Source organism: Ananas comosus, linkage group 9 (assembly GCF_001540865.1).
Source record: "Ananas comosus cultivar F153 linkage group 9, ASM154086v1, whole genome shotgun sequence".
NCBI classification, from domain to species: domain Eukaryota; kingdom Viridiplantae; phylum Streptophyta; class Magnoliopsida; order Poales; family Bromeliaceae; genus Ananas; species Ananas comosus.
In genome coordinates, this window is record NC_033629.1 from 12,274,154 (window position 1) to 12,287,802 (window position 13,649).

At 34.5% G+C, this 13,649-nt stretch overlaps 3 protein-coding genes across 5 annotated transcripts; 2 read left to right on the forward strand and 1 right to left on the reverse strand.

Moving 5' to 3' along the window:
• Positions 2,474 to 4,155, forward strand: LOC109714814 (transcription factor SRM1-like). The gene is made up of 2 exons (XM_020239521.1): positions 2,474 to 2,757; positions 3,196 to 4,155. The coding sequence occupies exons 1-2, from the start codon at positions 2,474 to 2,476 to the stop codon at positions 3,758 to 3,760; spliced, it is 849 nt and encodes a 282-aa protein (XP_020095110.1). The 3' UTR covers positions 3,761 to 4,155.
• LOC109715227 (tRNA(His) guanylyltransferase 1-like) lies at positions 4,558 to 7,884 on the reverse strand. 2 transcript variants are annotated; one of them, XM_020240138.1, is made up of 8 exons: positions 7,800 to 7,884; positions 7,559 to 7,677; positions 6,721 to 6,852; positions 6,437 to 6,481; positions 6,076 to 6,245; positions 5,808 to 5,893; positions 5,204 to 5,311; positions 4,558 to 5,018 (listed from the first exon to the last, which is right to left on the reverse strand). In XM_020240138.1, exons 2-8 carry the CDS (start codon positions 7,660 to 7,662, stop codon positions 4,884 to 4,886), a joined length of 780 nt encoding a protein of 259 aa, XP_020095727.1. In that variant the 5' UTR covers positions 7,663 to 7,677; positions 7,800 to 7,884; the 3' UTR covers positions 4,558 to 4,883. The 2 variants fall into 2 exon arrangements, with proteins under 2 accessions (XP_020095727.1, XP_020095728.1); XM_020240139.1 differs by lacking the exon at positions 7,800 to 7,884 and having other exon boundaries at positions 6,076 to 6,193; positions 6,412 to 6,481.
• Positions 11,335 to 13,247, forward strand: LOC109715226. 2 transcript variants are annotated; one of them, XM_020240135.1, is made up of 7 exons: positions 11,335 to 11,608; positions 11,782 to 11,967; positions 12,158 to 12,247; positions 12,381 to 12,467; positions 12,532 to 12,615; positions 12,694 to 12,739; positions 12,829 to 13,247. In XM_020240135.1, the coding sequence occupies exons 1-7, from the start codon at positions 11,351 to 11,353 to the stop codon at positions 12,900 to 12,902; spliced, it is 825 nt and encodes a 274-aa protein (XP_020095724.1). In that variant the 5' UTR covers positions 11,335 to 11,350; the 3' UTR covers positions 12,903 to 13,247. The 2 variants fall into 2 exon arrangements, with proteins under 2 accessions (XP_020095724.1, XP_020095726.1); XM_020240137.1 differs by having other exon boundaries at positions 12,535 to 12,615.

Here is a 13,649-nt window from a genome sequence, read left to right on the forward strand (position 1 = left end):
GAGCTGTTATCGAGCCGAACACGAGCAAGCTGACCCCAGCTCGTGTTCGGCTCGTTTACTAAAGGACCGAGTCGATCTCGAGCTCATTTCGAGCCGAACACGAGCTGGCTCGCGAATAACGAGTTGGATTGTCACTCCTAGTGAAAACAGTCAAATATTATCGGATATTTGAAAAAGCATATTCGCATCCATATTTTTTTTCAATGCAAATTCAAATACATATATGTGTCAAATGTTAAATTTTTTTATTATATTCGCTAAAAATGGATTCAATTTTTTTCAATGCGAATTCAAATACATATATATGTGTCAAATATTAAATTTTTTTATTATATTCGCTAAAAATGGATTCAAACGTGATCAGATATTTCTTCGACATTATATAAAAAAATAAAAGATTTTAAAAAAANTTTTCAATGCGAATTCAAATACATATATGTGTCAAATGTTAAATTTTTTTATTATATTCGCTAAAAAAATGCGAATTCAAATACATATATGTGTCAAATATTAAATTTTTTTATTATATTCGCTAAAAATGGATTCAAACGTGATCAGATATTTCTTCGACATTATATAAAAAAATAAAAGATTTTAAAAAAATTTTAAATTTTTTAAATTTTTTAAATTTTTTTTAAAAAAGTAATTTGTTCAATTTCATATTGTTAGGATTTTCTCAATCATCACGGGTAGGTTTGAAAATTTTAATTTAATTTATAAAATAAATTGGGTTTGGATATTGTAGTTTGAAATTTGGTTGTTATTCTTTTGGTATCAAGAAATTTAAGAGAAACATCATACTAATACAAATAATAAAAAACAGGAAGCTATATAAAAAAGAGAAAAGGAAAAAAAAAATTTCTTTTTTCGGTTAGCATGTTTTTCTAAGATTTTTTCAAGTAAATTAATCTTCAAAGACATGACCATATACATGAATCAGAATTGATGATAATACATTCAGCGGCAACGACATATAATATTAAAACTTTTTGTCGAAAAGCCCACGCGGCGCTCGTTCATCATCTGCACAAACAAGCTAGTCAATCCGTTCCGAAGCACAACTTCGTAAATTGGCAATTACCGTGAATAAAGAGAAAGCACGCAAAAGAGTCTTATAAATTAGCACAAATAACGAATATTTTATTGATAACGAAAAAATGGACTACAGGAGAAAGGCACATGACTCGACTTGGTCGGACATGACCGATGATAGCAAAATGATCACCAAGACACTCCACATCTAGCGAAGCCGGATAACTGCTTTTTAGAAAATTAAAATTCTGTAAAATGAGTAATTATATCATAAAAAATAATAGATATTTTGAAAATCTAATAATTTAAATATATCATTCTATCATCACCAACTGTTCTTATTTAATCTTAAGTTAGGAGCTAAAGAGATATTTTAATTTTGTAATCTCTAATAGAAATTTAACCTAGGTTTAATCAGAGACAACTTATAATGATTCTAATAGCAGAAAAAATTTTTAAATTTTCAGAAGTATATTATTAGATATTATCCCTAAAAAGAAATAATTGTTCAAATTTTTTGGTTCGGATTCAAATTTTGGATTAGATTCTGTTTTGGATATAGATTTTCAACATCCGTCGGATTCAGAATAGGATTCGAATTTCAGACTTGATTATCGGATACGGATTAAGGTATATAAAAATTCGCTCCAAATCCGATCCAATCCACATTATGTCTAATTAGAGTAGGTAAGTTAGCAACAACCGTTCGAGAAAATCGACCAATCAAAATTCAACGTGAAAGAAGCGAATAAAATCCGATAACGAATTGGATTCGATTAGCATTACTCGCGCACCAAACGGTAACAAAAATATATATATCCACGCGCCGTAATTATTATTATTACTCTTTCATAAGGCATCAACATTAACATCTCTATTTTTATGCAATTTATTATTTATTTTCCTATACGTCAAATCATTGCATCCGTATAATTCTTAATGTAAGTACAATTTTTTATTTTCGCTCTTTATTTTTGTCCCTTTTTTTTTTCCTTTAGGAGGTCTCGGATGCTTCCACTTTATAATATTAGTTCATTTTTCTAATGAATGGAACCGTTAGTTTATTATCTTTCTATCAAAAAAATATAATTTTTTATTTGGTTTTTCAGAAACATGTAAGTAATTTTTTTTTTTAGAAAAAAAGGTTTTTATGAAAAGCTCTTATTATAATTTTTTCCCTTCGAACAAGTAGTTTTGGAAATTATTTTTTATTTTTTGAAGCCACTATTTCTTTGAGTTTATGAATTCTTAGAGAGGGTTTCTTAGTTGCTGTTATTTTTCAAAAACGGTACTCTTCGCTAGTTATCGTGCAAAATTTCATCAAACAAAGAAATTCTCGATCTTTTTATTAGCATATCCCCTGCTACTTCAAGTTCTCTCTCTTTTTTCTTTTTTTTTATAAAAAAAAGAAATATCTAATGTAGTTGGAATGTAAATAAAGATGAATAACGAGGAGTGGAGTTGGGAGCAGGAAGAGCCTTTCGTCCGCGCGCTCGTCGAGAATCAAGAGGACAATGCCGACCGGTGGGAGAGAATTGCGGCCGGATTAGCCGGAAAAACTGCGGAGGAGGTGAAAGCTCATTACGATCTTCTGGCCGGGGATATCAGTCTGATCGAATCCGGCCTCGTTCCTTTACCCGATTATGTCGATGATGAAGTGCAGGTGGCCCCCGATCAGAAAAAGAGCAGAAAACCGAGCACAAAGTGGACTCTTGAGGAGCACAAGTGAAACACTTCCCCTTTATTTTTATGTGTAATTATGTGTTAGCATATAATGTTACATAATTGCAACGGGCCGTTGGACCCAGATCACCGGTCTAAAATGTTTAAGCCCAGTTATTATTACTAACATGTAGTCCTTATATATTCTAATCAGAATTATTCTATTGGGGCGGTACGATAATAATTTTGTGAATCGTTGCATGTGTTTCTGATTCTTGATCTGAAAGAAGTTGACTATATATGAACTAGAATGTTTTATAATTGTTTTCTTGACTTCCATTCTTTTCTGTCAAAACATACAGATGTAACTGAAACTGTAGCACGTTTTAAAAACTTGTACTTGGACTTTACAAATCAAAATCTTAACACCTGCTGCTGAATATTCAGTTACCTTTCCAGTGTTTCATGCTCATACATGCCATCCAATTTCTGATGGTGCAGGGCATTTCTCCGGGGGATCGCAGTGTTACGCAAGGGCGATTGGCGCGGTATTTCTAGACAATATGTGCCGGGGAGGACACCAATACAAGTGGCAAGCCACGCGCAAAAGTACTTCGAGCGCCAGGGTAAGGAGCAATCGAAGAAGAAACGGCGAAGCATTCACGATGTCAGCCTCGAGACGCTGATGCCGGCCACAGCCAACGAGCCGGTCAACAGGCACCCCGCCGTCCAGTCTAACGGGTCCAGCAATGGACAGCCGATCCACCAAACCGATCGGCCAGCCAACGGAACCCCGACCCTCGACATTGATACGTCGACGAATGGGAGCTCGACGCACCGAGCTCCCCAGCTTCGCGACCCGCCTGCACCTGCACATAGCACTCCAATCAATCTCCACCCGCAGCAGCTCACTCCCGGTATCTTCATCCCGCTATTCAGAAGCGACGATCCACGTGCTTCCGCGTTGAACATCCCTCCATTAGCGTCTCGAGCGCCCGATACGCCGACCCAGTCAGAGCAAGAGCCACACAGACCGCGAGGTTCGCTCCACAACCCCGTTTCTTAGGATTCGATAGCATCGTTCCCTGTCGGACGTCGCTCCGATTGCCCATCGAATGCTTAATACTTCAATCCAGATACAGCAAAAGTGGATCTCATTCCATGTATAGCAAAGTATAAACAATAGAGATTAGTCCCAGTTTAAATATGAGGTAGTCATTAGTATGGACCATGATTTAGATGGTCCATAGGGTATAGAAAAGGCCAAAACTACAGCTTACAACTCACATGTATATATATAGTCACTAGTGGAGCTTTGTCCCATTTTGGAATCATGTTTTAGGTGATGATCCATAGGAAAGAGAACTACAGTATACAACTAACATGCATACATAGTTTTGAAACTAATAAAGTTTCGAAAAAATTGGCGTCTCTATTGACTTGTGCACATATCTACACTCAGTTTTTCTTCTTCTCTCTTTAAGTATAAAAGTATGATGACTTGTTTGCAAATTTTCTATTTTGTTTACTGTGAGAGAACATGTTTGAACAATTCTGCAGTTTACTCTTAACTCTTCTGTTGTAAGTGGATGGTGGTTATGGCTTCATTGTTTGCAGGATATGCATATACATGCTCATAATAGCCACAAAAACATACTTCTTGTATGAGAGAGAACCTCATTAACAGAGTTGCTTGGAATTTTAGTTCCCAATTGTTGAAAAATAATATGGTTTGATTAGATGAGCAATGCCTCAGAATTACAGTTCCATATAATTTGCCCAAATAAACAAACCCCAGTTCTTTTAATTTTTTTTAAAAAAAAGTTAAAACAGAAGCGAAGTAATTTAAAAGAGAGCAATCCATAAAAGCAGGAAATATCAAACTTATATTTAAATGAGAAACTACAGAGAATCAAAAAAAATCACTAGTACATCTTTTATTCTACTTTGGCAGGAAAAGGTTAGGAAAAAGAATTCCACAGAGCAGAAAAAATTCAGTTTGCTAAAAAGTAGTGCTCACGCGAAAATTACAATATATAAGATGTTGATAAACTGAAGCTAATGTAGTAAATTTACAGAAGAATTTTCCTGCTAGATGTGACTCAAATCTTCTTCAAGAATTTCTGAATTGAGAGACGCTAATATTAAAGCATCCTACCGCGACCTCCATTTTGATGTTGCTCGATTACTTAATCTTCTTCAAGAATTTCTGGATGTTCATGCCAAAAATTGGGGCCGATAATGTCAAAGTGTCCAAGAACAACCTTCTTTCGAATTCTTCTGACGGGATTTCTGCTCTCATCGAACTTCACTATTTCTTCAACCTAGAGTTCAAGATGCATGAGATTCACGTAGTTCCACAAAACATGCAACATAAAATATAGCAAAATAGCATTCCAATATGCATCCTACTGTATAAAGATGCAGAACCATCAAACACTAGGACTTTTACAAGTGTACCTCTCAGTTAGTCCTTAATTGATTAATGCAAAAGTCCAAGCAGTTTTACCTTATCTCTGTAAACACAAGACCCTTTGCGGAACATAGCTGGTACTTTGTCGTAATTAACACCAAACTGTTGGAAAAGAAGCTCATTCTTATCTTTTGACAGTGTACCCTGTAAATTGAGTATGACACAAAGATCTAGAAAATGATTATCGCTCTTCTAATTCAATAAAGGCATCAAAAGAGAAACAACAAAGAAAAGTTAGTTATAAAGTGTAAATGTCACTTATAACATATAACTACATAATTGTTAAGATATATAGGTACAAAATATTCAGCACAGATAAAATAACAGAATAGGCATTTCTATCATGAAAATTCAGTATCACGTCACAATTTTCATATATTCTTAATGAATAAAAAGGTATTAATAACACGAATTACAATATTACCGACTAAGTTCAGACAAAAATTGGATTCTTTTCACTCCAACCTAGTTATGGTAAGTCAACAAAACTTTCTAACTTCTCTATCTAAAGATCTCTAAGGGATCTAAGGTATCTAAAATCCTTTCAAGTCTAATCCGTGCCAAATTTTTATCTTAATAAAATCTAATCTACAAATGATAACCTGGCAAATATTCTTCATAAAGAAAATTCTTGACACACCTTTAGCATTTCTTGTGCTTCCCTTTCTGTTTTCCCAGACTTAACTAGCATCCAGAAGCAAGTATTGTATTGATTGTTAATATGACCTGCAAAGTGAGAGAACAAGGCGTCATCATGGTCTGACCTTTTAGGCTTTGACAAATCAGCTCTACCAATATTGTTTACAGAAGTATCAACTTTTCATTCCTTGTGGGCATAGTACACGCAAGCTGTCTCTTAACAGAGCTTCTATTGTTTTAAAACATGTTTAGCTTATAGTTGCACTTACAGTCTACTTGCCTCCACGAAAGATAATCTCGAATGATCTTCGCTCTTGGATAGCATACAACTCGCCCATCAAAAAATGGCGGCCTTTTCAAATCTTTGTGGGGGAAGAACTCTTTCCACTTCATCACATAAACAGCAGTGAAGTAGGAGACAGTGAGCGAAAGTATTTTGCTGCAATTTGATTGGATTTAGGAATTCAAAACTTGCAACTCAATACATGTAGACTTTAGCAATTGCAACTATCAATTAATTTAGTGCGCAAAATAGAAATTTCACAACTCTTTATCTTTCCTGCAGGAATTCATCACATGTAATGGAAATAGATAATGGCTTTTACATGGAAATATTCATTATGAGATAACCTTGCCCGTCTCTGGTAAAATTGACTTGCCTCCTTCAGTACAAAACTGCCGAAAAGGGGAAACCACAAAATCAATAACCATCACATAGTAAAGCAGAAATTGTACATAAATTAAATCATTGTTATGATATTAAAGTAAAACCATTTTCAGGTCATCTTAGCTCCAACAGTGGATATATACACAGCCACTGTTTCAGTGGAGGCATATAATGCCTCAACTATGATAAAGGCTGGTTCTTCTTCATCTAACCAAAGAAGTTAACGGAAAAGTGAAAAACACAATACCTATATTCATCGCTCACACCGTAAGCAAATACAATATCTGGGAACTGCTCAAGCATAGAGACTGCACACGCATTCATCAGGTTCAGGGCATTCTCATCGTTGGGTTTCTCAAATGCATGATCTGCAGAAAATCTACAAAAGAAATATAAGAATTGCATTAATATAAAATCAATCTAACATGATATTGCCAATCCACTGTAGCGATAGACATATTCGATGAATGGTTTATAGCTGGGAATGTCTCAATTACTGAAGTTTAGTGAGCATGAAAAAGAAAGAGAAAAAGAAGGAAAGAACGGAACCATAAGAACAGAGATCGCAAGCAGTATTCAATATAATACGGAAGTAGCAATTTCCAGGGAGTTTTCTAGCCTGCATAGAATACTTTTTCAATGATAGCAAGACAAATCTAACCAATTTAAAAAAAAAAAAAAAAAAAGTCTTACTAATACGGTCCTATTCTGCAAGATCTCTTTAAAACTACAATATTAGAGATTTAGGTGACCCAATCGAATCAGCATGGAACAAAGACCAAAAATAAAAGAGGAGCTCAGCAAAATCAGTACAATTTTGCTGCTAAACTTGGCAAAAGCACACAACTTTGTAGAAGAAGATGATAGAGCTGTTTGAATGTATGAAAATGCATTAAACAAATGTCAAATATAGGATTAGAATTGGCTCCCACTTTATCGTTGTAGCTTCAAACGTAAAACATTTCTTACACTAATACAACACAGATGCTAAAATTCCATGTTTAATCAGATGAACAATTCCAAATATTATGAACATCAATTTCTCTCTACAAAATTGTGCGAATCGGGAAAAAGTGAGCGCTTACTGGTGAAAATGGCATCCATCAATTCTCACCACAATCCAATTGCAGCGTGGCAATCTATCATCAGTCTCGAAATCCTTCACATACTCAAATTTGCTATTGGCCATTGAAGAACATCAATCCTAGAGGGAAAAAAAATTTTAAAAAAAAGTTTAAACTTTTTACACGAAGTAAATTGATTAATGGTAAAATATACAATGAATGAAATTTCTGATTGAAACTTCAATGAAGAGTAGAATGGAACCCTAAAAAGGGATTTGCTTCAATTGAGCACTACATAAGTGTGAGAGAGGGAGAAACCCTAACCCTAACCCTAACCCTAGGAAGGGAGCGGCGGAGGCGGCGGAGTGTTGTAGCCGTTCAATTGATCGTGAAGAAGGAGCGGATCGGCTACAATTCGGGTTGTATGCCAGGTTACTGCGTGAAACGTGGTACGTTCTGATTGGGTAACAATGCTGAATCGGTTCCTAAGTGGGTGGGACTGGTTGGACCAACTCCCGCCCAAATTCGACCCAGAAATGAACTTCGGGTTCGGATCGGCCTTAAGCACGAAAATTGATGAGGCCTTGAGGCCCAGCATTAACTTGGTCCAGAGCCCAAATCCTTGTTGGGCCCCATTGCCCCTGATATATTATTAAGTTAAAACAACCATTTTAGGGGACCAAAAAAAAAATCATGTCCTTAACATCTATCCTATATGACTTACAGGCTAGGCCTGCTATACTCTTCTGAATATATATATATATATATATATATATATATATATATATATATATATATATTGTAGAAAAAGCTAAAATTTGTAAGTAAAAGTATATGGGTAGGGGATGCCAGTTCCATTGAAACGTAAAGTAATGGAGCTTTGAATTTGAAACTTTGAATACCAACTGTAGGGAAGCGTGATTTGCTCTGATACCACTTGTTGGAAGAGTGATTTGCTTCGATATCAATTGTTGGAACTGTTATTTGTACTGATACCGATTAAATAACCCAAGATTTAAAATAGAACAAAATAATATAGAGAAGAGATATTGGAGGAGGAAGAAAATAACTAAACTAATAAAAAGCAATTCATTACATTCTAGGCAACACCTATGCAGCCATATCTACTGTGGCTTATTTCTCTAATTAATCAATGCCTAACTATATATAGTCACCAAATCATAACAGATGATAAATCTAATTTTACTTTAGATAATTACATATCCTAATCATAATCAAATAAAGATTTAAACTTATCTCTAATAATATCTTAATTAAGTTTGGATTATTATTTCCAACACCAACTATCAAAATTTTTGCCACCTGGTTATAGTATTATGACTTATTCTTATATCTTATTTAAATAGGATTGTAGTTAGGATACAAGAGAAAGTATCAGAAAAGAAATTATTTTAGGAAGTATCACAATATGCAAAACACAATAATTCAGCTATGTTATAATTTTTATATTTCCATCAAAAAAAATAGAAATATATATAGGATCCGGCTACTATACTATTATGAGTACGATTGCCCTCGTACTCATAAGTTGTTTTCGATGATAGAGCTTCCGAATCGTCGATCCACACCGTTAAACATTATTTACAGCATTCAAATTTTATAATTTTTCGACATCATTTACTTTACGATCAAGAGGTCACAAATTTGACAATTTTTAACGGCCGGTATGGAATACTTGCTAGTTTAATGGTGTAAAAGAATCGGAATTTGTTGAATTTTTGATAGAAAATTCTATTCACTACATAGATAAAGATCAATAACTCCGATCTTGAATTGAAGAATCCAATCATCCTTTTTTAGGACGTCATTCAATTTTGACCGTTCATTTTATACCCACTTGATGGACTTTATTATGATTTCGAAAATTTATAAAATTTATTTTCTAGAAGTTTCAAATATTCTAGATCATATTTAACGGAGTGGATCGTCGATTCGGAAGCTTTATCATTGAAAACAACTTATGAGTACGAGGGCTCCAATAATCATAATAGTATAATAGCCACGGCCTCTATATATATATATATATATATATATATTAATTTTTACTCAAGTTTTTTTTAAAAAAAATTAATAATGTCATATAGTCCTCAATATCGAGCGGATTCTTAATCTTTATTTAAAGCCAAGTGAGTTTGTTTTACAAGTAAAGGAGACGATAATTGATTTATGCAAGAATTAATATTTTTAAAAGGACAAGAGCTCTGGCACGTGTGATTTTATTATTGTTGGATCGTCTCTCGCTTTGAGATACACGTGCTATATTAGTGAGAGACACTAGAGAGAGAAATGGAGCCTGATTGGTTAGAAATACCACTTCAGTAGTATAACTTGTACATTTTAAATTTTTTATGGTTCATTTTAGAATATATCAGTTATATTGCTGATATCTCTTTTGTAACTAATCAATTTTTTTTAGATTCACCTATTCCATAATAATTACATATTAAAAAAATATTTTTAAAAAAAAATGATTTGGTGATAGAAGAGGAGTGTAAGTATTACAAGTATTACAGGATCGATCCCGGACGAAGATCCTAGCGCTCCTTCTACTCCGTACGCTCTGTTTGGGTGAGCACGATTTTTTAATTTCACACTATTGTACTAAAAAAGATTTTATGTTCCAAAATTTTATTTTAACTAATTTCATAAATTTTTGTATTTGTTTTTTATTTTATTTTTGAGAGAGATAAATAGTATGCTGTTCATTTTTTTTATTTTTTATTTTTTTACTGGATTGTGAAGCATCTAGGCTTCCAACTTTTAATTTGATTTTGATTTTGAATTTATCTTGACCCATGGCACATTAGGGCTTATTGGTTGATAGCATAAGCTCTCTACCATTGCGCACTAGAAACTCAGTTAGAAATAGAGACGAGACTGATAATATATTTTGTCGGTTCTTTAAAACATGTTAGGAAGTCATGAGTCCGATTACTATACTCTTATAAGTACGATCGCCTTCATACCCATAAGTACTTTTGATGATAGAGCTTTCCGAATCGTCGATTTACACCATTAAATATTATCTAGAGCATTTAGAACATCTAGCAATCAAATTTTATAATTTTTCGACATCATTTTCCTTACGATCAAAAGATCACAAAATTAATAATTTTTAACGGCCGGTATGAAATACTTGGTAGTTTAACGCTATAAAAGAATCGAAATCGATTGACTTTTTGATACAAAATTCTATTCACTACATAAATAAAGATCAATAACTCCAATCTTAAATTGAAAGATCCGATCATATATTTTTAAGACGCCGTTTGATTTTGACCGTTCATTTTATACCCGCTTGATGAACTTTATTATGATTTCGAAAAATTACGAAATTTATTTTTTAGAAATTTCAGAGTCTAGATCATATTTAACGAAGTGGATCGTTGATTTGGAAGCTCTATCATTAAAAACAACCTACGAGTATGAAATGCTCTATATTCATAAGGGTGTAGTAGCCCTAGCCTCTATATATATATATATATAGAGAGAGAGAGAGAGAGAGAGAGAGAGAGAGAGAGAGAGAGAGAGAGAGAGAGTCCGGCTGGGATACTATCGATAGCATGAAGCATTTGGTACTATCAAGTTTTCTGCCGTTAGATTTACCTCTTTTATCATTTTCATCCGTTCAATTATACTATTTAACCAACCACCCGTTCAATCCTAGAGGGCCCACATCATCCTAACCGTACATCTTTAATCCAAAGGCAGAAAACTTAATAGCACCAAGTTATTGGTATTATTAATAGTATAGTAGCCTAGTTCTATACACGTATTCAAAATGTAGTCCACATGAAGCTTTCTTACCAAGAGATAAGGTTCACTGCACAAGTAGAGAGATATCCAGCAGCAAAACGAATTAAGCTCTCCAAGCCAAATTGGAGATCTATGGCAGCCAGATCATGCAACTCTATGATCTCAAGACTTGTACCTGATCCTTTGATGCTGCCTCATCTCCCAAACACAAGAAGCAGCCTCAGCTTCTCCAGCCAATCCTGCTCCGAAACACGGGCTACTGCATTGCCGTCGAATCGAGTTGAAGCCCCTCATGTGAGTTCTATCAAGCACTTAATTACTGCTTTTCAGAATAAAAAAGCTGTTCCAAAAGTCTTAGTATGAAATACAAATGATCATCTATGGGAGAACATTGGCTGTAGATATAACTTCTCTGATGTTTTTGATCGGAATTTTTTTTTTCTTTTCGATCTCGACAACATTTGAAGAAAAACCCGAAAAAGGCGTCAAGATCACCGCGCAAACTAATCTCCGTCCCGACATCGGGGGGAAGATGGCAAGATAAGTGGTGCAGTGAATTTGCATTCACTATGGGAGAGCTTCAGCTAGTAGATTTACTAGATGAAGATAAAGAGAAGGATGCAGAGGTCTTTGTTAGCCTCTCTGTTCAGAAGGTAATTAACTTACTTTATAATTGTGGCACCCTAATTGCCCCGCATCGAATAATGTAATAGCATATAAGAAGCACACTAGATTTAGATCAAACGAGTTATTACTGCTATTAGACTGGTCATTATAATAACATTTTCTATCTAAAGCAATCACGCAAAGCTTACATTTAACCTTTTTCCTTTTGTTTTCCAGCACACTGGTTTTGGATTCTCAATAGATGGCCGAATTGTGACTTCCTTCAGCAGGAAATGCAGCTGTTGCTTTTCATCATACTGCAGAAAGGTAAATATATAGTTAGTAACTAAAACATTAAAAAAAAAAAAGCAAAGAAAAAGAAAAAAGAAACCATGATGTTTTACCGTAGTTTTAGCATGAAGAGAATGGATTATATTCATCAGCACATTTTGTCTTACAGATTGATGCCCCATTCAATGTTTGGGTTCTACCTTCTTCCAAGAACAGTGAGCTTGAGATGCCAGAAATTGGTGGAAATGATCCATCTGTAAGTCTCTCAGGAAAAAACACATCTCTCTAATTCTGTCTAAATGATGAGGAATTTCTCTTAGCAGGTCATCTATGTGAAACCTGGATCAGAAGTAGATCTTGATTCACTAATCAAGGATACAATTCGCTTAACAGCGTCAGCAGAGGTGGCATGCATAGCCCCTAATCCCCTATCAAAAGCTCTTCAATATAGTGGCTATACTAATACAAACATATATTTTCAGGACACCTGCTCAGAATCATGCGCGAAATCAGCAGTTGTATGGCAGTGTACGCAAGAAATCTATCTATCAACAATTATAATCAGCCCTTTAAATCATGAAAATGGGTTTCGAACCAATTTTTGTATTTGTTTGCAGATACGGATCGAAACAGGGGCTTCGATCAAAGGTGGTCGAGGCTGCTAGAGTTGAAAAATGCACTTAGAAGTTGAAACAAGTCAGTTCTGCTACTGAAGGCCAAACAAGTCCAGAGATTATATAAAGAGGGAGAGTTGTTAGTATGATATATCACTAGTACTTATACAAATGTCCCCAGATTCAGCAAGAAAGGGAAATTTCTGATGGAGAAAATTTGATGTGCTTCAAAATATTGCCATCAGTATATATTAGATTCAAGCAGAAAAATATCAAAGTTAGAAGCAGAGATTACATATTGTTTGTGTTTGTAAATAAGGTCAAGGGATAGCTAATGAGAAGGCTTGTTCAATGATCTATTGCATATTTTTTAAAATTTTCTGAATCTGCAAAATAAGAAGCATACACATGTATACTGTTTATAGTGTTCCTTTATTTCCCAATTGAAAGAGCTTTGTTATTTCCCAATTGTGCAGGATACAGACAATGCTAAGACTTTGTGGCTTCTTAGAAGTAGAAACCAACCATTATGCGAACCCAAAAACGAGTTCCAGAACTTCTAATCAATGCGAGACCAACAATTACAATCATTAGCCCCAAAGCATGAACTTCTAACTGCAGCAAAACCCTGAAGAGCAAATTTCAGATCCACTTGATTCGAAATGCAATAGACCTAATTTTTAGACCCACTTGGTTCAATTGATGCATATTATGGAACACATACTGAGCATACTCAGCTTTCCGGGCACAGCTTTTCAAAATAGCAGCAGCAACTTCAATAAGTCCCTCCAGCTTTTGAACAAAGCAAAATTTTAAAATTATTT

Coding starts and splice junctions, on each gene's coding strand:
- LOC109714814 (XM_020239521.1), top strand. CDS start 2,474: ATGAATAACGAGGAGTGGAGTTGGGAGCAGGAAGAGCCTTTCGTCCGC. Junction 2,758..3,195: donor TGGACTCTTGAGGAGCACAA/GTGAAACACTTC, acceptor CTGATGGTGCAG/GGCATTTCTCCGGGGGATCG.
- LOC109715227 (XM_020240138.1), bottom strand. CDS start 7,662: ATGGCCAATAGCAAATTTGAGTATGTGAAGGATTTCGAGACTGATGAT. Junction 6,853..7,558: donor GATGGATGCCATTTTCACCA/GTAAGCGCTCAC, acceptor TTTCTTTTGTAG/ATTTTCTGCAGATCATGCAT. Junction 5,894..6,075: donor TTCGTGGAGGCAAGTAGACT/GTAAGTGCAACT, acceptor CTCACTTTGCAG/GTCATATTAACAATCAATAC.
- LOC109715226 (XM_020240135.1), top strand. CDS start 11,351: ATGAAGCTTTCTTACCAAGAGATAAGGTTCACTGCACAAGTAGAGAGA. Junction 12,248..12,380: donor TTTCATCATACTGCAGAAAG/GTAAATATATAG, acceptor TTTGTCTTACAG/ATTGATGCCCCATTCAATGT. Junction 12,468..12,531: donor TTGGTGGAAATGATCCATCT/GTAAGTCTCTCA, acceptor AATTTCTCTTAG/CAGGTCATCTATGTGAAACC.